This window comes from Panthera pardus, unplaced genomic scaffold (genome assembly GCF_024362965.1).
Source record: "Panthera pardus isolate Hobbes unplaced genomic scaffold, ASM2436296v1 HiC_scaffold_24, whole genome shotgun sequence".
Classification (NCBI taxonomy): domain Eukaryota; kingdom Metazoa; phylum Chordata; class Mammalia; order Carnivora; family Felidae; genus Panthera; species Panthera pardus.
The window spans coordinates 27,210,089-27,232,915 of NW_026526810.1; the positions used below are offsets into that span (position 1 = coordinate 27,210,089).

Here is a 22,827-nt window from a genome sequence, read left to right on the forward strand (position 1 = left end):
ATGGAGAAAAAAACCCACCTATTTCACAAATACCTATTTCTGTGAAAAGAACTTGAGTGCCAGACTCCAACAGACCCACTTAGAATTCTGGTTCTGTTGCTTCTGAAGCAGGTGATTTTGAGCAAATCACTCCATTCCTCCGAGCCTCAGTTTCCTCATCTGTAAAATGTGAATATATCCATCTGCCTCATAGGGTTGTATAAACTCTAAATGTCATAATGCATTCGATATGGTGCCTGCACATAAGCCATGGCCCAAAATGGCTTTACTATCATTATTTTATCACAGTACCTTGTATGGAAGACATTTACATCCATGTCTTTTCTAAGCTTCTAGATTAGTGGTTCTCAAAGTCTGGGGTACATCAGAATCTCCTAATCTGAAGCTACTTAGGGTCATACCCCAAACCTACAAAACAGAATTGCCATTAGGGAGGGGAGATCGTGAGGACTGGGCAGCCCCCCTTTGAACAAGCTTCCCCACCCACTGCATTTGGTTCTGATATGTGCTCACCCGCCTGCAAAATTCTGCTAGACGATATTCAATTCCCAAATTCTCTTCCATAGAACTCTAAGGTCCCACAGAGGTACTTCCAAACCAATGGTTCCCACCCTCGGCCGGACAGCAATTATATCGATGTGTGCTCACAACCCCTAGAGATTCAGATGTTGGTTTGGGATGTGATCAGGGTGTTGAGATTTCAGAAAGGTGGTTGCAAGATTCTCATGGTCAGCCAAGGTTGAAAGTCACTGGCCCATTGGGATGCCCTGTGTGACAAACTGAGCCTCAGCCTAACACTGATTTTGTAGACAGGATTCTTATGCTGAAAGAAAAAAAAAAAAAGTAAGTTTGCAAACAGCTGCTCTAGCCTGTCAGTATGAGCCTTCAGCCCCAACCTGGCTTTTAATCACCTTTGTGTCTGTCCCAGGGCCTCACAACATGGTAAATACTTAAATATTTGTTGGAAGGTTGAATAGTTCTGTTTTGTGTGTTATCTGGCTCCAATTAAGTTTTCAGTTGCCTAGCATAACAACCTAACAGTTTCTGAAACATCTAAGCCCTAAGAGCCTTTGCCTCAAACCTCAAACCTGAAACAGAGAGTCTGGCAAGACAGCCATCCAGAGAACACGCGGACATTTCTTCTGGGGTCACATGTACCATGCAAGCTCCTAATGACTGATAAACATAAGCAAATGTGATTTCCGTCAGCCGGGAAGAGCGTGAGGTTTGTCGGTGGCGCAGGCCTCCCAGGCTAATATTTGGATTGTTTCATCTGAAACTGTCAAATTACAAAAGCATGATAAAAACTCGTAGGAACTTCATAGTAAACAGTAACTGGCCCCTTGTCAATAAGTCGGGAGAAAAAAATTTCCTGCTGCCAAAACGCATGGGCCAGAATGCCTGCAGTGCGGGCCTGTGGCCAACTAGAGCCTGTTCCCTGGGCAGCTCTTCTGGGCTCCCAACCACAGAGGCTGTAAGAGGAGTCCCTGAGTACTCCAGGAATCCGGGACCCAGCAGCACCTTCACATCTTAGCTTTTCCACGGCTCTGGGGCCCTGGGTAGTCCTTTCACCTCTTAGAGCCTCAGATTCTTCATGTATAAAGGCTCTTTAATCAGGTCCTTAGAGCCACGACTGCCTGGGTTTGAATCCCAAGTCTTTACAGACTGGCTGCGTTGCTTTGGACAAGTTACTCTGCTTCTCTGGGCCTCCTTTTCCTCACCTCGGACATGAGGATGGGATTGGCACTATTTCACAGAGTTGTCCGTGTAAAGTGGCAAGAACAGTGCCTGGTATAGAACAGGCATTCAATGAACTTTAGCTATTATACGTCTGCACTTCTCAAACCAGGAGTTTTGGTCTTTCCTTTTCTCTTTACGTTTTAGAACTGGGTTGGTGTCAAAGTTCACCGGGCGGCACACCTGACCTTAATGGACGTAGGACTATTACGATCTTTTTTATCCTCCTTAACATGAACTTTGAAATGTTTCGTGCAGAAATAATAATGCAGTTGATTATGGGATGCCTCCCCCTACCGCAGAAGGAACGCCATTAATCTGCGAAATATGCCCTGAATTACCTTTTGAAAATCTGAGAAGTTCTGAATTCTAAAGGGCGTTGGCCACCAGCATTTCAGGTTAAGGGAATAGAGAGCTACGCTTATGACGGGGTTGTGATCGATAAAAGGGAGGAAGCATCCTCCCAGCTGACCTCTCTTTCCTCTCCCACTGACAGGCCGTGCCAGCCCTCAGAACTCACAGATCGTCCCTTCTTCCTTCCATCTAGCCAAATGTGGTTTATCCTTCAGAATTCGGCTAAAGCACCTTCCCTGTGAAATGGTCCTCTCTGAACTCCTACCGACCATGTCAAGAGCATGCTGCTGGGGAGGGCGGATGGGCTGCGTCTCCTCCACACCTCCAGGTTGCACGGCAGTGACAGTGACAGGCTACTACATGTGGCTGAGAAGGATGCTCAGGAAGCATCTAGCCGCAGTGGGCAAGGGTGGTCATCAGTGCTGATGTCTGAACCCCCAGTGACAAGAGGGGCTGGGCAGCCCCCCCTGGTAGTGCATGCCTTTCCCCAGATGGACACTAATTTGGCTTGATGACTTCCTGTTCCTCCTGTAAATGTTTGCTTGTTTGTTGTTGTGTATTTAAACACTCCCAAGAATCTATCATGGACCTAGAAGCACTGAACAAATACTTTCGAATGACCACGGGGTAATCTGTAAGTATCAGTGGATTAATTCACTGACAAGCTCTTCTCAGCTGCTGTGTTCCTACCTTGCCCAAGGGCACCGCCTAATTTGGCATATTCATGCTGGGCATGAAGAACCATGAGAGGCGTTTTGGGGCTATACAACTATTTCGATGCTGCCATGCAACTTCTAGAATTCATATTTTATTAACACTCTAAAAAAACTGTCTCGGTCCTCCATCAGAGATATCCTCAAAGCAGGGTGCTCACCCAAAATTCTGTGCAGAAACTTTCCAGAAAAAGTGCACACAATCCTGAAGTCAACAGTTTGGGAGCACGTATGACACCCGACATTCACTTTGTGCAAGGGCTTGAAATTTCCTCATCGACTCCCCGGTTGGAAGTCCCCTCGTCTTGCGTCCTCTGCTCACATCCACACAGCCTGCGGCCAGGGATCTCCCTTTCCCCGCCCTGCACCGGACCGGAGGTCTCCCCCCACCCTTGCCCGCCTTGCCTCACCCCTCCACAGGGCCTCCCTAAGGTTGATGCCTAAGGGCCTGCTCAGAATTAGCTTCCCTTTGAAGAGGATTCTGAAGCACAGAGTGGGGCGGGAGTGGCCTCAACGCTCTAGAAGGCTGCAAAATAAATCAAAAGATGAAAGGAAATACGCGGAGCCAAGAATTCCTCCCCGGCCGGCAGAAGCGACGCATTGACCGCGCGATGCTATGGGTGGCGCGGGGCAGCGCGCGGCACGTCGGGGTAGGGGCAGGGGTGGGGGCTGCGGGAGGGGCGGGAACGGGGGGCAGGGGCGGGCGCGCGCGCGTACCTTCTTTCCGCCGTGGGGTCGCGGCCCCGCGCCTGCGGGTGCCGGCTGCCCCTCGGCCCCGGGCCCTGGCGGCTGGCGTCGGGGCCGGCGGGGGCGCGCGGCTCCCCGCGGTCGCGGCTGCGGTGCAGCGGCACCGACGTGCGCACGGCCGACACCACGTGGCCCGCGAAGGCGCGCGGGGGCGCCCCGGGCCGCAGGGCCCCGCGCGCGCGGGACGAGCCGGGCAGGCAGGGCCGCGTCTGCTCCATCACGCCGCCGCTGCAGCTGCGCGAGCAGGCGGACCAGGGCCCCCAGGCGCCCCACACGCCCTGGCCGCCGCCGCCGCCGTCTTCGGGGGCGCCCTGGGCCGCCGCCATCCGCTGCGGGACCTGCGGAGACAAGAGGCCGGTTAGGGGGCCCGAACACTCGCTCCTGCTTCACCCCCCCCCCCCCCAGAGGCTCTGGGTAACCAGAAAGCGTTATCCCTTAGGCACTAGTAGGCACAGGGCTGGTTTTCAAATCAGAAGAACGAGGGGACTGTAATCCAGCCTAGGTTATATTCGCCTTATACCAATGCACTCATAAAATATAACTCCAACTTTTTTTTTTTTTTTTTTTTTTTATGTTGGAAGGGACACACAAAGGTAGACGTGCCTAAGGCTCACATACATAACTCGGTCCTCGCTTCCGGTGCCATGACCTTGGAGAGCTCAGTGTGGCACCCTCTCTCTTACTGAGGCTTATCCCTCAAGAGTGCCCCTTAACCTCCAACTTAGGTCCTCGGGATTCAGGCCAGAGGGACCGGACTTCCCTTAAGCTGCTGGAGAGGCCGCGTGGCCCAGTCTCTGTGCAGTCCCGGCACTGGGGACACCGCAAGTTAGAGGCCCTGCCCTAGAGCCAGGCGCCTAGGGTCACATCCCTGCCACCACTTCTAGCAGTGTGACTAGGAAGGGGGCCTGTGTTCTACCTCACAGGGATGTAAGGAGATTTAAGTCAGGTCTTCCATGTGCGTAGCAGGGAGCCTGGCACTAAATACATATTTGTTGGTAAGCCTAAAGTGGTGATTTTCCTGCTTCCATAGTAAATCGGAAGTCAGAAATGTCGGAAAGTTTCAAAGTTCTAACCTAGAGGGTGATTCTACACTCCTGTTCATTTAACCCATCATTTCACAGAGAACAGCGATGCCGGGCGCGGCAGGCGGGGCGGGTACGCAGTGTTCCTTCATGGTGCAGACATGCTCTGAGCACCAGCTAAATGCCCATGCTGAGCTAGGCCCTGAGAACCAGCAGGAAAGCACCCCAGCTCCACGCAAATGGCCTAGACCCAGCAGAAGAGCACTGTGCAGCTAGCACAAGAATGGGGGAGGCTCCTGGGGGGACTGGCTTCTCTGGCTGGGCGGGGTGGGGAGGAGAGAGGGATTCAGAAGGCCTCAGAGGGGGTGCCTGATTGGCTCAGTTGGGCTGAGCATCTGACTCTTGAGTTCGGCTCAGGTCATGATCCCAGGGTCACGGGATCCAGCCCCGTGTCGTGCAGCCTGCTTAGGAGTCTCTTGTCTCCCGCTGCCCCTCTTCCCAGCTTGCGCCCTCTCTATCTCAAAAAAAAAAAAAAAAAAAAAAATTAATTAAAAAAAAAATTAAGAAGCGGTGCCTGGGTGGCTCAGTGAGCTAAGTGTCCACCTTCGGCTCAGGTCATGATCTTGTGGTTTGTGGGTTTCAGCCCCGTCAGACTCTGTGCTGACAGCTCAGAGCCTGGAGCCTGCTTCAGATTCTGTGCCTCCCTCTCTCTCTCTCTCTCTCTCTCTCTCTCTAACCCCCCCCGCCCCTCCCAGCTCATGTTCAATCTCTCTCTCTCAAAAATAAATAAACATAAAAAAATAAAATCAAACAAACAAAAAGGCGGCCTCAGAGAAGGAATCACAGTAATAGCTGTAATACTCAGGTGCCCACTCAATACCAGGTTAACACATGTAATCTCCGGCCCTCTCAGAGGTGTGGTTTCCCAACTAAGGCTCAGAGATGTGACCTGCCCGGGTCACGTTGCCACAGCAGGGTTTGGAGTTCAGTCTATTCAATTTCCAAGTCCCAGTCCTAATGTGGGACACTGACCAACACTATGACTTTCTTTAGAACATGAGTTTTTCAGTGAACCTCATGCTTCCATCCTAAGTGCAAAAAGCCATGATTAACTCAGCTTGTTGTTGTTGTTGTTGTTGTTGTTGTTGTTGTTTTAGATCTTGGTTTTGGAAGCATTTTTTGGCCCAAAGCTCAAACACTTTTCATGGTTGTGTTCTTCCTCTGTCCCCACAGTACCCCTGGGCAGTGAGAAGGTCCAGGGACCATCCTCCCCTTTGTGTGGCACAAATCCAAGAAGACTGAGCTCCTTCACACCACATGGAAATGACAGGTGGAGCTAAGATGACCTCAGAGGGGGCCTGTGAGGACTTGAGGAGGAAACCTTAATCACTGCTGTGGCTGGCACTGTAGTCACTAAAAGTGAGGGCTTAGCCCTTGGTTAGAGTCCTTGTCCCCAGGTAATCAGTCACCCGGAAGCCTTGGGGCTCGTTTAATTGAGGCCGTTTTCCTTCAACTACATTCCAGGGCAGAGTGGTCTGTGGATGACATCTGCAGCTCAAGTTGGGTTCCTGAAGGTTCAGGGAGCAACGATGGCAGGATGACACAGAGCGGAGGGAACCCAGGGAGCAAATAAGCATCTAATCAGAGGGTGAAGCCCAGAGGTGGATGTCACCCAGCCAGCCTTTGGGAGCCATGTTCAGAGAGCCAAGGCAGGAGGTTGGAGGTAACATGGGGTGGAGCCAGTGGGAGACGGAGTCAGAGCAAGGGCAAGACAGAAGGTTCTGTGACAGGAGGGCTACAGTTCCACACGGCCAGTGCGTGAGCAGCAGCGGGTGAATGGGTACATGAATAGTGAATACACTCAACTCATCGTTACTAAATTGGGGACCCAGGAGAGAAGGCTTTTTGCCTGTTTATAAATACAAACTAAAAGGAAAAAACACAAGCTTTTGTTCTTTCTCCTCTCTTACGTGCCCTGATTTCTTTTTTTTTTTTTTAATTTTTTTTTAACGTTTATTTATTTTTGAGACAGAGAGAGACAGAGCATGAATGGGGGAGAGAGAGAGAGGGGGAGACACAGAATCTGAAACAGGCTCCAGGCTCTGAGCCATCACCACAGAGCCTGACGCGGGGCTTGATCTCACGAACCTCGAGATCATGACCTGAGCCGAAGTCAGACGCCTAACGGACTGAGCCACCCAGGCGCCCCTGCCCTGATTTCTTAATATCAAACTGATTGTGGATTCACTCAGGTGGCTGGGAAAAAATGTGCTTAATCAGGCCACAGTTTTGATACATAACGTAATCCCTGAAGTGCTTGTAGTGGGTTGAATGGTGGCACGTCCGTGCCCTAACCCGGCAAAACTTGTGAATATGACCTTATTTGGCAAGAGGCTCATTCTATAATACTGATTGAGATGAGAACATCCTGGATTTTCTAGGCAGGCCCTAAATTCAATGACAAATGTTCTCACCCGACACAGAGGAGAAAACGCAGAGGGAAGGAGGCCACGTGACCACCGAGGCAGACCGGAGAGATAGAGCCATGAGCAGGAATGCAGGGAGCCATCACAAGCTGAAAGAAGCAGGAAGGATTTATCCCCCCGTAACTGGAAGAAGTGGGGGCCCTGGAAACACCTTGAATTTGAGCTTCTGGCCTCCAGAATTGTGAGGAAGAAATTTCTGTTGTTTCAAGCCATCAAGTTTATGGTGATTTGTTACAACTGCCCAAGGAAACGAATACAGTGTTTAGTACTTTCAGGACAAGGAAGAAGAGCAGACAGGCATTTTCTGAGCACCTTTTCTGGGTCTGGCATTGTGCAAACCCCCTGGGTAGGGATAGGCTCTACAGCCTAGGCACCACTTAGCTTCACATTACACTTTACAGGGCCCCTCAGCCACCCTGACAGGTTGGTATTATTTTGTCCCCTCTACATGGAACAAGTGAGGCCTCTAGAGGCTACATGGCTTGCCCAGTCTCAGGCTGGTAAGGGGCACAGACAGGACTGAAACTGAGGCCTGCTCACTCCTGTTCCAGGGTTCTTCCCCCCCACACACACACACCCCTGCAGCATGTTGCCTTTCTGCCTGCTTTTGGTGGAAAATAGAAGGGGAAAATGCGTAGAAATAAATCCACTTTGATAGTTCTAGCAGGATAATTGGGATAAACAAGCAAAGGCAGAAGGATGTGTCTGACACATTGCGGGACTTCAGTTATCCACGGCCTCCTGGGTTCTTATTAACGTTGATAAGGAAGGCACTGTCACTAACATTGGGATTAGACATGCAACTATACTAAAAAGCCACTTCCTAGAACTAATCCCACCCTGAATTTAGCTTCCCATTGCCAAATTGGGCAGGGTCCCTGGGGGAAGAAAACACGAAACCACATTCCAGCCAATTCTATTCACAAGAATTCTCTAATTTATAGTTGAATTATGGTGAGTGACTTTAAATTCCATCTCAGTCCCCATGGTGGGAATCCGACCACATACTCCAAAATTGGATTTTTATACTATGCAGCCAGAAACAAAGAAAAAAGAGACAGAAAAACAAAAGGAAGGAAGGGAGGGGGGAAACAAAGAAAGAGAAAGAAAGGAAGAAAGAACAAAGAAAAAATAAAGGGAAGGGGGCTTTGGAGGTGACAGCACCCCTGAGAGCACCAAACTCCTATCCTCCCCGTACTCTTCCCAACCCTCCCGGTGACCTGCTCCCTCCTTGTTTCCCCATAGTCAAGGAGTTTTCTGTGACACAAGACGGGAAAACTTTCAAGTACCCTGAGACACAGTATTCCTAAAATCACGACTAACTAACAGGACCTCTGTTAGTCAGGGACAAGCATCAAAACCAAAGACTAAATCATGATGAGAGGCCAGAACAAAGAAGGAATCGAAACTTAAAGGCTTGTAATCTGCCGGCACATTGCTCCTTCCCCAGGATACACATGACATGTTAAGACTGAAGCAGAAAACCTGAGGCGCTTCTAAAATACACCCTAAACTGCTGTCTTTTCCTCACTTACAAAGATGGCTAACCAATCAGTAAGGAAAACATGAACAAGCCAACGGAAATAAGGACAAAGGGCATAAGCGTGTGGTTTACAGTCATCAGGGACTGAATGTGTCCCCCTCAAAATTCAAATGTTGAAGCCCTAACCCTCAACGTGGTGGTATTTGGAGGTGAGGCCTTGGGAGTTAATGAGGTTTAGATGATGTCATGTTGGTGAGACCCCATGATAGGGCTCATGTTCTTATGAGAAGAGCAAGAAAGACCAGGAATCTCTCTCTCTCTCTCTCTGTCTCTCTCTAGCATGTGAGGACATAGTGACAAGCCAGTGTCTGTAAGCCTGACAGAGAGCCTTCACGGGCAACCAAATCTTGATCTTGGATTTCCCAGCCTCCAGAACTGTGAGACATAAATGCCTAGTGTTTAAGCCCCCTACTCAATGGTATTTTGTTACAGCAACTCAGGCTGACCAATACAACAGGGAAGTCAATACAATATTTGAAAACTGTTTAACATCACATACAATCAAACAAATGCAGCAACAGAATAAAACAAGAGAATTCCAATTTGTACCTGTTAGATTGGCAAAGAATACAAAGGATGGCAAGATTGATATGATAGGGTAAGAACGTTCACTGCTGGTGGGACGCTAAACAGGGGCAACTTCTTTGGGAGGGAACTTTGCAATACCTATCACAGTTGTATTTTATTTTTGAAAATTTTTAATGTTTATTTAATTATTTTGAGAGACAGAGCCAGGGAGAGGCAGCGAGAGAGGAGGAAAGAATCCCAAGCAGGCCCCGTGCCGCCAGCATAGAGCCCAACACGGGGCTCGATCCCACACACCATGAGATCATGACGTGAGCTGAAATCAAGAGTTGGCCGCTCAACCGACTGAGCCACCCAGGCGGCCTAGCAGTCAAAGTTTTATACTGTGTTGGAAGCATACCTAATCCCCAAACCAAACTGGTGCTTGGTCTATTCCACTGGAGGTTCCAGGGTGGGTGTAGGGGTAAGATAACAGAATTAAAAGAGAAGCTTTTTGAAGTACACATGCCATGCTATGCCCCTTCCCCCAGAGACAATGATGTGTCCTGCCTGGAGTGAGGCAGGGGTCAAGGGAGAAATGTGTATTTTGGATAAAGTCCCCCAAACCTTTTAATATCCCCCTTCTCACTTAAAAGCAACTATTTGATATTATGGTGCCTCTCTAAATAGTCAGACTGGGGCATGAGCCAGGGAGCAGAGAAAGGCGAAGCCATTCCGAGAAGTGAGAGAGTCAGGGAAGCTACATTCCTATTGAACTCAACTTGAGCCATGCAAAAGACGAGGTGGTTGCTGAACCAGAGGGAGAATTGAAATCCCCCAAAGACTCTGGGGTTGGAGCTGGATGCTGTAACTAACAACATTTTGGGATCCGTCGTATGGAAGTTAATGTTAGGCAGGGATTTTTGTGTAAATGTGTATCAACAGTAAGACGTGTGTGTAGGGCAGCCTGGCAGTCATTCCCCTTTCCCTGGGTCCTTTAGGAAATCACCCCTCCACACTGAATGAAGTGTGGTGGGAATGTATTCAGGGGCCCTGCCAGCTGAAGCCAAGGTAAGCAATGTGGGCCAATTGGACGCTCCCTCCCTGAAATCTGAATAGCCAGTAAAGGGGCCAAGAGACCACAAATGGCTTCGAGTCCTTCTTCCTGACCCCACTGTTTATTCTCTGAGACCATTTCTTTTGCTCTCTGGCATGCCTCAATGCCCACCTGCTTCCGTTGCTTGCAGTGAAGAACTCTAAATAATATCTAAATGGTTACAAACATTATCATATAAAGTGTGGTAACCAAAATAATGTGAAGTTAACTGGGTCTGCCTTTGGCACGGGATTTGGAGGCCAGAAAGCAGCGACTGGGATGACGAGAAGCCTCGGGGTTAGGGGAGTCCAGGACTACAGGATTCATGAAGACAACAGTTGACCACAGTCTGCATAACCAGAGAACCAAGGTCTCCCTAAAACAGGATGGACTGATGGAATAGGAGGTTCACAGGGACCGCGTGGGAGCTCAGAGAAGAATAGGGTAAGCGATAATCCGAGCAGCAGTGGCTGTCGTATTTCATCATAGTTTTTTTTAAGGGGGATGAACACATGCCCCTTAGGATGGCCAAACAAACTAGGGCTTGATAGACTCAGTGAAACACCATAATCATGAACAATACAGAGCGATATGGAAACAGCCTTGGAATATAATATTAAGTGAAAAGTACCAAATAGAAACTTGCAACTATACCATGATTATAATGATGTAAAGATTCTGTAGGCATATAATAAACAAAGCCTGGAAAGGGACGTGGAAAAATGAAAACATACGACGTGTTACTGAAGCTGGACCCAGGGTAAGTTTTCTTGTAATTTAAAAAAAGTTCAGTGATGGTTACAATATTGCTTGCTCAATAAATACAAATAAATTGGGGTGCCTGGATGGCTCTGGCGGTTAAGCGTCCGACTTCAGCTCAGGTCAAGATCTCGCGGTTTGTGAGGTCAAGCCCCACGTTGGGCTCCGTGCTGACAGCTCAGAGCGTGGAGCCTGCTTCGGGTTGTGTCTTCCCGTCTCTCGGCCCCTCCCCTGCTCATGCTCTGTCTCTCTCTGTCTCTCAATAATAAATAAATGTTAAATAAATAAATAAATAAATAAATAAACAAACAAATAAATGAAAATTGACTCAATGAAGAAAGATTCCGAGCAGATTGTGCAGGGTGGGAGACACAGAGGAGTAAACCAAGAGTCAGTGGTAGTCCTTGTCAGAGAAAGCCCGAGAATTTCTCATCGCCATCAGCAGATCTGTAACTAGGAACACAGCTCTAAATGTTTTCAATGTATTTGGTTTCGGTACGAATGTAAAATCATGTAAGATTTCACTGGTTTCTAATTTTCTTTCTACAAAATTAAACCCAGCATCTGTTCTTCATAGAAAACGAGTCACATGCAAAGTCTGAAATTCTAAAGTCTCGTTCTAGAAGAGACTGGAAAAAGTAGGTTTGCTTTTAGCCACATAACCAAGTCAACACCCTAAAGCAAACATTACGAAAATACACCTTGGATATTGAGCCCAGAGAGCAAAGTTTTGGAGAGCTGAGAGCAAACGAGAGCAGGAACATACAGCTGGCAGCTCAGCTGGGACATTTGTTACCTGAGACCCTGTGTGGGAGCATGGGGAGGGAGGTGCACTTTGATAAAACACACACACACACACACACACACACACACACACACACACACACACACACACACAAAACTCCAAACTCATACCAGATCTAAATGAAGGACCACCACCATGGTTTTCTCCGAGACATAAATTCAACCTTCCATCTCAAACACCTATCTTGACTCTGACACAATACACTGTAAAGGTCCTCTCATCTTATCTCTGAGCATAACGTCCATGCCAGCAGCTAGGAGACCAAAGTGAGAACCTTACAGATAGAGGAGACCGGAGCAAAACAGGCTCACCTTGACCATTGCATCAGAATCCCCCACTGGGTAATTTATATCTAAATGAGTTCTACAAATGCATTTCAGAACAGTTAAAAGGCTACACCTGCACAAAGCCATAACAAAGGAGAAGTCAGCGGAGGCCAAGGGAGAGACAGAGATATGTGGAAAGAGAAATGCTAAGCCCATGCTAAAGCATGACCCGTTGACATGCAGTCACCCAAAAGCTAAGCAGGCGTGAGCTGGGTTGCTCTGCCCATTCCAGCTCTGTCTGCCTGGCCCTAAGGCTCTCTCTCAATCCTGTGTCCTTCTAGTTGGTGAATCCTTAAGTAAATAATCTCAGACACATCAAAACTCTTCCATATTCGCCCACATATGTGACGTTGAGTACATATTCTGGCCCAAACACTGCAGAACATGGACATACCCTTGCCCTCCGACTCCTGGCCTGTGTAGTTTCTCCATGTGTGACCCACAAGGTATCTACGACACAACCAACCTCACTCGCATCTAGTGACACTTGCAGATTCCTGACTCTTATGCCAAACCTAGTGAAGAAGAACCTCTAGGGTGGGGCCCAGGAATATGAGTTTTAAACAAACTTCCCCAGTGATTTGAATGCGTCCTCTGGTTGGAGAATCACTGGCCACTGAACACCCCTAGGTGAGACTCAAACAAGGAAGCACTCACCTGAGCTCACCCTCGAGGAATTGGACCTCCACCATTCACTGCTACTTCCTTAATCCCAAAATGTTCTGGCCACATTACTTTATTACCCTTAAACTGCCTGCTCTTTGGCCTACGTCTTTCACTCCAGCCATTCAGGTTGAGGCCAGCCTGGAGTTTTATCATATGAGACAGGAAAATATTCACAGACGATAACCTGAGATTCACGTGTTACAGGATTCACGTGTTACAAAGGATTCACGTGTTACAAAGCAGACTCCATTTGAAACGTGCTTTTAACATCAGAAGTATAACGGCAACGGCAAGTACGGAAAGATGAAAGGAGAGGAAGGGAAGACTCGTGGGAAACCCAGGACTGGCCCCTGTGTTCACGTCCCAAGTCTGCTGTTATTCACTCTGTGACTTGGGGCAAGTCCACCTGCGGTTCTAGGCCTCAGTTTCCATATCTGTAAAATGAGCCCGTTGGGCTTGATGAGGGCCGGGGTCCCTTCCAGTGCTAACAGGCTCTGATTTTTCCTGGAGGAGCTCTTCCATTCCTTGCCACGTACTGATTCGCTTCAAGGACACCGACACAGGGAGGCAATCTCACAGGTCGTGCCCAGGGCTCCCCACGGCCAGCCAAGGGCAGCCTGTAAGCGCAGAATATCTTCCCTAAGTGCAGTGCACAAGAGGCCTGGATGCATTTCCACGACATTCAAAGGCAGGGCCCAGCCAAAATGATGGAATGAGGTAAATATTTGGATGTGATCTGCATAATCGGAAACAATCCCCCCTTATGAAATTGACCTGACTCTTTCATCACCAGCCACATGGAAACTGTCCTCAGTTGTAACTAGAAAATAACACAGAGCATGTGCCGGGTACCGAAGTCTGCCCCGTGTTGCTGCGCAGTTACCCGGGAAACAGAAGCAGATGTCTGTGCACAGTGCCTGTGTGTGTGTGTTTTGTTTGGTGGCTGGTCCGTTTGGCCTCATGCTCTCAACAGTGATTGCCTATCTACAACCCCAGCCAACCAGGGCAGTCAAAATAATGAGTAATGCACACGATAAAGAGTGGCGGCTTCTGGGCCCCGAGGTTGACTTGGGGATCAGCAACTTTCCAGCGGAGGATTCCGCCTGGTGATTTGGCCATCTGCATCTGGGTCGACAGCCAGCAGGCTCTTCAAAGGCAGGCGATTCAAAAGCATTTTCCTGGGATATGTCAGCACCCAGCACAGAGCGGAGCACACAGTAGGTGTTCTATGAATATTTTGCCGGTGAACGATGCTGCAGATGGACTGAGATGGGGCGCTACCCAGATTGCCCGCCTCAGTTTTTCCCTTGGCCATCAAGGCTATTTTCTTGAAATCTAGCCCTACTGTGTCACTCTGTTGCTTACCAATGTCTCTTGAATTCTCACTCTCCCAAAGATGAGGTGCAAACTTATTCTGTACCATGGCACTCCAAGCCTTTCATCACCTATGCTCACCCGTCCTTTCTGGCTTGAATTCTACCACTGCTCCCCCTCTGACCCCCAACACTCACACCATGCATAACGTAGGATGTGCCCTTTCTCCCCTCCAGCCTGCATCCTGCTGTGCTGTGACTCAAATGTTCTCTCCCTTCTCCCCTTCTCCTCTTCCTGTGAATTCCTGCTCAACTCCAACCAGGTCCAAGTTTTGAAGACCAGCATCCAGGTCCAATGGTCTCTCTGTCTCATGCTCCAGGGCCATCACCACATCTCTCCGTAGCACTTACCACCTGGCACTAGAATTATCTGTGTATACAACCATCTCCCCAACAACACTTGGAGCTCCCCAAGGCAGGGATTATGTCTTCTTTGTGTTCCATCTACGCTAACAGTGCCTCATACAGAGTCTGTCACCTGGCAGGCCCTCAGGAAATATCTGACGGGTGGATCAGATGGGTGGATGAATGAGTGACAAATGTACCAACTGCTTGGTTTCCTGCCCATTTGCTTTGTTAAATGTCAAACACTTCCTCTGTCTCGCAGCCCACGTCCTGGCTGTTCAGCCACTTGGCTGGTCTCTGATGCCTAAATGTTCCATGTGCCTTAATGACAAGAGGCTGGCAATCCACAGGACAGTTCTCCCATCTCTTCAAAGTCATGCACTCAGTATTTGATCCCCTATCTCCTGCTTGTTGGTACTTTCTCTCTCCTTGACTCCAGGACACCATACTGTCCTGGTTTCCTCCTAAACTTTTAGCGGTCTCATCCTCTTCTGTCCAGATAGCTCTTCTTCTGTCTGTTGGCTTCCCCTCTTCTCTCTGCTCCTCGGGTGTTAAGGTTCCATCATAGGCCTTCCAATCTTATCCAAAGCTTCTTACAGAGAAATAAACTGCAGCATCGGCAATAATCTTCACGTTGACATCCCCCTTATTAAGATACTCCCAAGCTCCGGATTTACATTCCCAGTAACCGACTGGACATATCTACCAGGATGATGCATGGGCTTTCCGTACTCAATATGTCATGTAACGGGGACCTGAATACCCACTCCGTCTTCCGGTTCATCCAGATGTGGTCCCATCCAGTACTCCCTTCCTCCAACCGGGCACACGATTCGGGCACTTTTACCACAGAACCATCTCCGGATTCTGTCCCTTTTTGTCTATCCTCACAGCCCATAGTTGGGCCAAAGCCTCACTCCCATTTGCTCTTAGCTGGTCTCTATCCATGCAACACCCCCTCTCACACTATTTCCAGAATTACATTCTTAAAAAATCACATCATCCAAGTCCCATGTTCACTGACCTCCCTGAACTCCCTTCTGCTTCCAGGACTCAATCCAGCCAGCCTGCCCGGCTGACACTGCCCTTTACTTTTTGGTCCCCACAACCTCCCCTGCCAGCACTCCTATTCTTAACTTCTCACTCAACCACACCAAGCCTTTATACCACTCTGTGCCTCCTACAACCCATGTCACTGGCCTCAAAAGCCCTCCCTCACCCTAACCCTACTTTACCTGAGAAATTCCTGCTCGTTCTTCAAGGCCTACTGAAGATTACGCCCTCTCTGCAGACTGCCTGAACTCCCCAGGCAAGGACAATGCCTCTGTCCTGTAAGTACCCACGGCATTTGAGGCACGCTTATAATTTCTGTTTTTATGTGTCCTACACCCCAAGTTGTGAAACAAAACCAGGTATAAATTTTGTACGCTGATTTACAAATGGAGTAACTACAAAACTTACAACCAAAAAAAAAAATTCAAATCAAGAATATTAATTTAAGGGGCGCCTGGTTGGCTCGGTCAGTTACGCATCCGACTTCGGCTCAGGTCATGATCTCATGGTCCATGAGTTTGAGCCCTGCATAGGGCTCTGTGCTGACAGCTCAGAGCCTGGAGACCGCTTCAGATTCTGTGTCCCCCTCTCTTTCTGCCCCTGCCCGCTTCACGCTGTCTCCCTCTCTCTCTGTGTCTCAAAACTAAATAAACATTAAAAAAAAAAAAAAGAATATTAATTTAATGTGATTGATGGTTAATGAGAATTTGAGCACAATGGTCCGTAATTTGAGTTACTTTTCCTTTTGAAAAGTGAGCTTGTTTTAAGCCACCAATCCACGATGTTGATGTGCCAAGCTAGAAGCCTGAACAATTTTAAACGCTGCTTAACGAAAACGGGTCACTACGGTGTACCAACACATTTGCTGCCAATAAGCTACTACGAGTTGGGTGACAAGAGACAGAACCCACGCAAGATAACAGAAGGTGGACATGTTTCTGACCTCTACGGGAGAAGGGGTCTTTGACGACTGGGACCCCATATGGTATCTCAATTTCCCCATTTATAAAAAAATTTTTTTTAATGTTTATTTATTTTTGAGAGGGAGAGAAACGGAGTACGGGCAGGGGAGGAGCAGAGAGAGAGAGAAAAAGACACAGGATCCGAAGCGGGCTCCAGGCTCCGAGCTGTCAGCACAGAGCCCGACGCGGGGCTCGAACCCACAAACCGTGAGATCATGACCTGAGCCGAAGTCGGACATTTAACTGCCTGAGCCACCCAGGCCCCCCATCATTTTCCCCATTTTTCTTTATGGATTCTCACCGAAATGGAGGTACTTGGTTAAGGAATTGCCATTCAGATTATCTATAATAGACAAGTTAATATTTTTAGGTTATCATTAAAATCAATATCCTAAACAAATAATAATAATAATAATAATAATAATAATAATAATCTAACATATCCCAGACTCCAGGAGGCCATGGGGCCTCAGCTTATAAAACATTTTCATTTTAAAGAAAAATGAACTGATGAGGCTCAGAGCCAGGATTTGACCCCAGTAAGCGCTGGGCTGATTCCAAACCTCAGACTCTTCTCTCTGCCCCATGGTGCTTAATTCTCAAGAATGCTATTTGAAGACCCAAATCCTGGGTACCAAAGGGCTTTGTAAACCGTAAACTCCTACACAGTTGTTGGTTTAGGGTTTGGTTGTTACAATTTATATATGTACAAGAAAAATACTTCAGAAAAGAAGCTGGTACATTTTAGGAGACAGCTGTCTTGCCCAATATAACGGCTCTTTAAGGAGACAATCATTATACCAGTTCTTCACCTATGTTCAATAGGTTACAACTCAAACCTGCTACTATTTTATTAAGATGGTGAAGATCTTATTTACATGCTCCATGGGAGCAGGTGACGGCAACAGGAGAGCAGAACACTTAGGCTTCTTGGGGCACCTGGGTGGCTCAGCCGGTTAAGCATCGGACTCTGGATTTCGGCTCAGGTCACGATCTCACGGTTTGTGAGTTCAAGCCCTCTGTCAGTGAGGAGCCTGCTTGGGATTCTCTCTGCCCCTCTCCCATTCCCAGGCACGTGCGTGCTCCCTCAATCTCTCTCACTCGAAATAAATAAATGACCATTTAAGAAAAAAAAAAAAAAAAGGAAAAGAAAAAGAAAACTTAGGCTTCTCCACCAAAGAAAAAGATGCTGATAATCAGGGCCCCAGGGATGAAGGCGACAAGAAAAGCCCTCTGCTTCTGCAGGAGCGCCACTGAGCAGGTGTCTCTGGATGGGGTGCGAACAAACCTGGACTGTATCCTGTCCAGAATCCACTTAAATTCCCTGGCTGCGCGTTAGTCATTTCTAACAACTTATAAGCTCTACCTCCCACGTTTAAACGGTATTTCTTTGACTTCCTGAAAGGGAGGCAATGACTGTCTACGAAGTCCCTACCATGTGCCAGGCACTTTACTAACTGACTTCGTCTAATCTGCAAAGCTGGCTTCCTCCTATCAACCGAATCTTAATCCAAACGTCACCTCCCTAACAAGGCCTCCCTGGCCACCGCATCTGGCGTTGGGCTCATATGGGCTCCCACCTACATACACCTCACCAGCACATTGCCTTATTGCATTTTCCTCGTAGCCGTTAGTACAGTCTGAATTGTTCTCATTTGCTTCCTTGTTTCTTGTCTGTTCCTCTCACCTGGAATAGAAATGCCTCACTTTCTGGGAGGGTCTCGTGGATCTTTTTTTCACATCTACCCCCAGCCGCGTGCTCAGTGGTCGTTGAATAAATGCACCTCTGCCAGGGAGGAAATACTTTCCTGCTGTGTTAGCTGAGAAGCTGATAGAATCTGCCTAAAGTTAAGCTGCTAGGAAGTAATATAAGCAGATTTCAAAGTCAGATCTACCTGCTCCAGGAGTCCAGACGGCCACTACCCAGGATTCTCTAACTGGGGTTATTAGCAGTGCACCAAGGACACTGGGACACCCCAGAAAAAATATGTGGCATCTTCCCGAGCTATTAATTTCCTCAAGGATATTTTTTATAAGGGAGGTATGTATATGTGGATTTTGTCCTGATGTTAAGTAATTTAAAGCATTGTTTTAAAAATAAAACAATCAGGGAGCACCTGGGTGGCTCAGTCACTTAAGCATCCGACTTCGGCTCAGGTCATGATCTCACGGTTCGTGGGTTCGAGCCTCGCATTGGGCTCTGTGCTGACAGCTCAGAGCCTGGAGGCTGCTTCAGATTCTGTGTCTCCCTCTCTCTTTGTCCCTCCCCCATTCATTCTCTCTCTCTCTCTCTCTCTCTCTCAAAAATAAACGTTAAAAAAATAAATAAATAAAAAATCAAACAATCACTTATATTTTGGGACAGAATGCCGTATTTCCATGAATGTTTATGGGAATAGCAGACCTCAAGGAAATTGTGAGACTGTGGTAGGCCGCTTTGGGCTACCCCAAAGGCTGCATGTGCACATGGGCGTGTATGTGTGTGTGCATGCATGCACATGTTCACACTCTTCTGCTGGTGAAATACTTGTGGGGGAGACATGTGGAAAGCCTGAACTATACTGGCTGCCCCCCAAAAGCGCTGGGGCTGAAACGATTTAAGCAGAGAGGAAAGTCGTCGAAGGAGAGACACCCTCAACAATGATCTTTGCAACGAGAAAGATCAACAGATCTCCACTAAAGAGGTTTGAGCTAGAAGGCAAAGCACAGACGTCATTAAAAATAGACTCTGTTTCCAAGGACGGTTGTAAAGTCTCCTCCCCAGAGCTGTTCAAAATAGAACAGATTCATCTTTCTGGGATGGCGTGGGTGTGGTCTTGCCTGAAAGAGCAAATCTCTGGAAACGATTTCCATCTCGAGAACTCTACGGTCTAGACCACCAGTTGGCAGCCGAATGGAGAGCTCCCCCCACTGTTTCTGGAATGATTTTTAAAAAAGGGCCTCTCTTTACAGTAGCTGGCTTGATGTGAAACTGCTGCCCCAGATACTCACAGACAAGGTTTCCTGGTCTGGACCCCTTTGCCCAGGCAGGGAACACAGCACTCCAGCAGCGCCCATCCCTCTAAATGAGCTCCTCCTGCCTGTCAGGTGAACGGGAACACCACCTGCCCAGGCTGATGCCGGTCATGTGTTTGGCAGAGAAGGAGCCCCTCTCTGCAGCACTCATAGGCTTCCCCAAACATTTGAAGTCTCCCTGGCTCTGAACCAACAATCCCTCTCCGAGCCAACAGCTTACAGCCCATTAAAACCCTGTGCAAATGCAAACACTCTCTCCATTAGACAAGGAAGAAACAAGAACCACGTCTTGGGACCAAGCTAGCAGTTGTTGAAACTGGACTAGGGGCTGGAGTCTCTGAAGAGGAAATATCACTGTATTAAAAACCACAACTATTTCCAATGCTCACAGTCAATTACATGGGAGACCAAAGGCGCTGCTGGAAACCCCGCGAGGGCAAGCAGATTCTGCCACGTGCGGGCAGTACTGGTTTGGGGAAACTAGAGATGGGTGTGGATTTCAGGGCTGCTTGAGGCTTGAGACCCAGTGTGTGCAACGGTGAGAACACTACCCTGGTCCACGCGTGAGGCCGTTTCATCCACACCCCGAGCCTGTGGTATCAGCATAGTCCTCATTTTATAGCCATAGGAGAGTTCGCTAATCTAACTGGTTAGAATCCCAGCTGCCGACTGGACCACATTTATCGGTGAGCAGAGGTGCCGCTTTGCAACCCTCCACGCTTCTGGCTGTTCCCTCCACCCCACGGGGTCCCCCATCTTCTGCGCACCCACTTGAGAGTGTCGGTCACTGCTCTGGGCTCAAAGAGGTCAGAGGCACCAGGTGGGCCTCACGGCCAAGCTGTATCATACACTTGAGCTTCATCAGAACTCTGCGTTGGGAGTCATTAGGCATTGATCCAGATAAAGGGTTTTCTGGCAATTTACTCACAATGTAAATCTTTATACCGTGAACTGGGTGTAACAGGAACGATTCAAAGGGAGCGCAACCACCATCACACAGATATTGGCCAGGTGAGATTCCTGTGGGAAGGCAGCCTGGGGCATCGGAGAAACCGCAGCTCCCATCATATGGCACCACTCTGCTCGGGGCTTTGCCACCAACATGGCGCCTCGCTCTTCTTCTGTTGGTGATGGTTATGAATGGAGCTGCGCTGAGGGTTGATTTTGTGCTCCCCCACCCCTGCCATCTTATTTCAGTTTTGGACTTTCTTGATTACAGCGATGGATTATGATGACAATGGCCTGAAAATATTACCAAAATAGACCTTGTGGCCATTAAAAACACTGTATTAATTACATTCTTACAGAGAGAAATTACTTTGTTATTGTAAGCATAAAACTCTCGAAACTTAATCCTTTTCTTCCTTTGGAACAATGGCTTTGATCACTGAGGTTTAGCACAAGAACTTGCTGGGTCATAACTGATAGATTACAACAAGACACATTGTATTTTGTCTCCCATCTGCTATGTTCTCGGGGGTCTCTCTCCCTTGGGAATGCCACAGGCAGGATCCAGGCGTTTCAGGGTCTCTGGCTACAACATCATTGGGCGATGTGACAAGCTCACCATGACAGAGTCCTGACATGATACATCAGGTGCTCTAGGTCCCACCGCCAGTGAGAGCCAGGACACCAGCCCAGGATTTCTCCTGCTCTCTCCACCTCCCCTCCCCTGAGTCAGCCTGACATGGAAGGTCAGGGAGCTGCAGACCAGCCTGTCTGGGACAACAGGGACTCAGCAAGCATCAGAACGATGTGAAAAGTGATGGGGTTTCTGGCTGAAAGGACAGTCACGGAAACGAAAGAGAAGCAGGCTGGGCCCAGGGATGCGGTGAGAATTCTAGGAATGCCCTCCATCACCCCTAACTGGTATTGTGCCTGGAACTCCCAACTGAAGGAGAAACCTGGGGAAGGTTCCAGAGGCCTCTGTGTCTCCTGTATGCGCTGCCGCTGCTGCTGCTTCTAGAACAATAGTTCTCAGTGGAGGCAATTCTGCCCATCGGGGGACGTGAGATGCCTGGAGACATTTCTGGGTGTCACAACTGAGGGGTGGGGGATGGTATCTGGGGGGGGGGGGTACATGCCAGGGGTGTTGCTAACAAGCCACAGGGTACAACATGGTCACCCCCTCCCTTCCCCGCCCCCCCCCCCCCCCAGTCAGTCATCTGTCCCAAAACACCAGTGGTCCTGAGGCTGAGAAACCCTGACTTGGAGGAAGTCAGGGACACCTTGACACCTCCCATCCCAACCTTTTTCTCTGCAGAGGCCCATTTCCGGCATGTGCAGCACCAAAGGATCCAGTCCCCAGAGCCGTCCGCATTATAACTGAGAGGAGGAAGGGGATGAGGCACATAGTGAGAGGGAGCAAAGGTCCAAAAAGAAACAGTCCAAAGCAAACTGGACCATGGGGGTGCACTTGTGGGGACCCCAAGTCGCACCGCTGGCCCTGCCTCTAATGGGTCATGACACCCGGGCAAGGAGCCTGTGTAGGCCAGGTGGTTCTTCGTGCGAGACTGGCGGATGTTGATACGGGCTAATTTCAAACAAGGCCATGAATACAATGACACATCAGAGGATTTCCAGTGAATCTATTAACAGGGGAATTTCTTGTGCCAGTTGACTAAACTCAACCCTCCTGAGGTTAAACTGGGGAGATACCCAGACTGGAGCTGGTCAGTTGGGATGCAAAGGAATGCCGCTCTCTCATTAGGTGGTTGAGGCAGGGCCCTTACCATGACTGGGTCATCCATATCAGGGGACGGCCAGGTGCCCCCGCGTGCATGGCCGAAGGGTTAACTCTGCCGAGAGCCTACACATCCCAGTTGGCCTTCTCGGGGGCTAGGGATACCCGGCCAGGTAGAAGAGGTGGACCGTGGTCAGCTGGCAAGCCCCTTGCCCTGGATGGGACCGCCCTCTGATCCATACTGCCCTCCTCGCCCAAAGCTGCTCTGTGACACGACGACGCTATGGTTTACATTCCTCCAACCATCTGGGCAAACTGAGGCAACTGTCCAACCGGGAGGAAGGGAGAGGGAGAGGGGGGGCAGGTGACCCCAGAAAGCCCTCCTGGCCTGACGTAAGAATCTCAGCGTCCTGGACAGAGACCCAGGGGAGACTGGTTTCCAGTGCATGGAGCAGAGCTGCCCGCCAAGAGGGGCCAGAGAAGGAGGCAGCATCTGGGGAGCACGGCCTGTGACAGCCTCACGGGACACACTTTGGTGGTTTTTCCTGTGTCTGCTTTGATGTCTTCCCCCCCCCCCACCCATTTCCTCCAGCTTCTAAGTCACGCGTGGATTTCTCTGGGAGCCCTACATGTGGCAT

The 22,827-nt window shown here is 48.9% G+C and overlaps 1 protein-coding gene across 3 annotated transcripts in view; it reads right to left on the reverse strand.

Annotated features, from left to right (window-relative positions):
* The window catches only part of THSD4 (thrombospondin type 1 domain containing 4), a 566,849-nt gene that overhangs the window by 479,378 nt on the left and 64,644 nt on the right, over nucleotides 1-22,827 (reverse strand). For 2 of the 3 annotated variants that reach the window (XM_053888890.1, XM_053888891.1), the window contains one exon: nucleotides 3,522-3,889. The exons of the other annotated variant lie outside the window; for it this stretch is intronic. In XM_053888890.1, coding sequence (XP_053744865.1) covers nucleotides 3,522-3,889 — 368 coding nt within the window. The remainder of the gene's footprint in view (nucleotides 1-3,521; nucleotides 3,890-22,827) is intronic. 3 annotated transcript variants of the gene reach the window in all.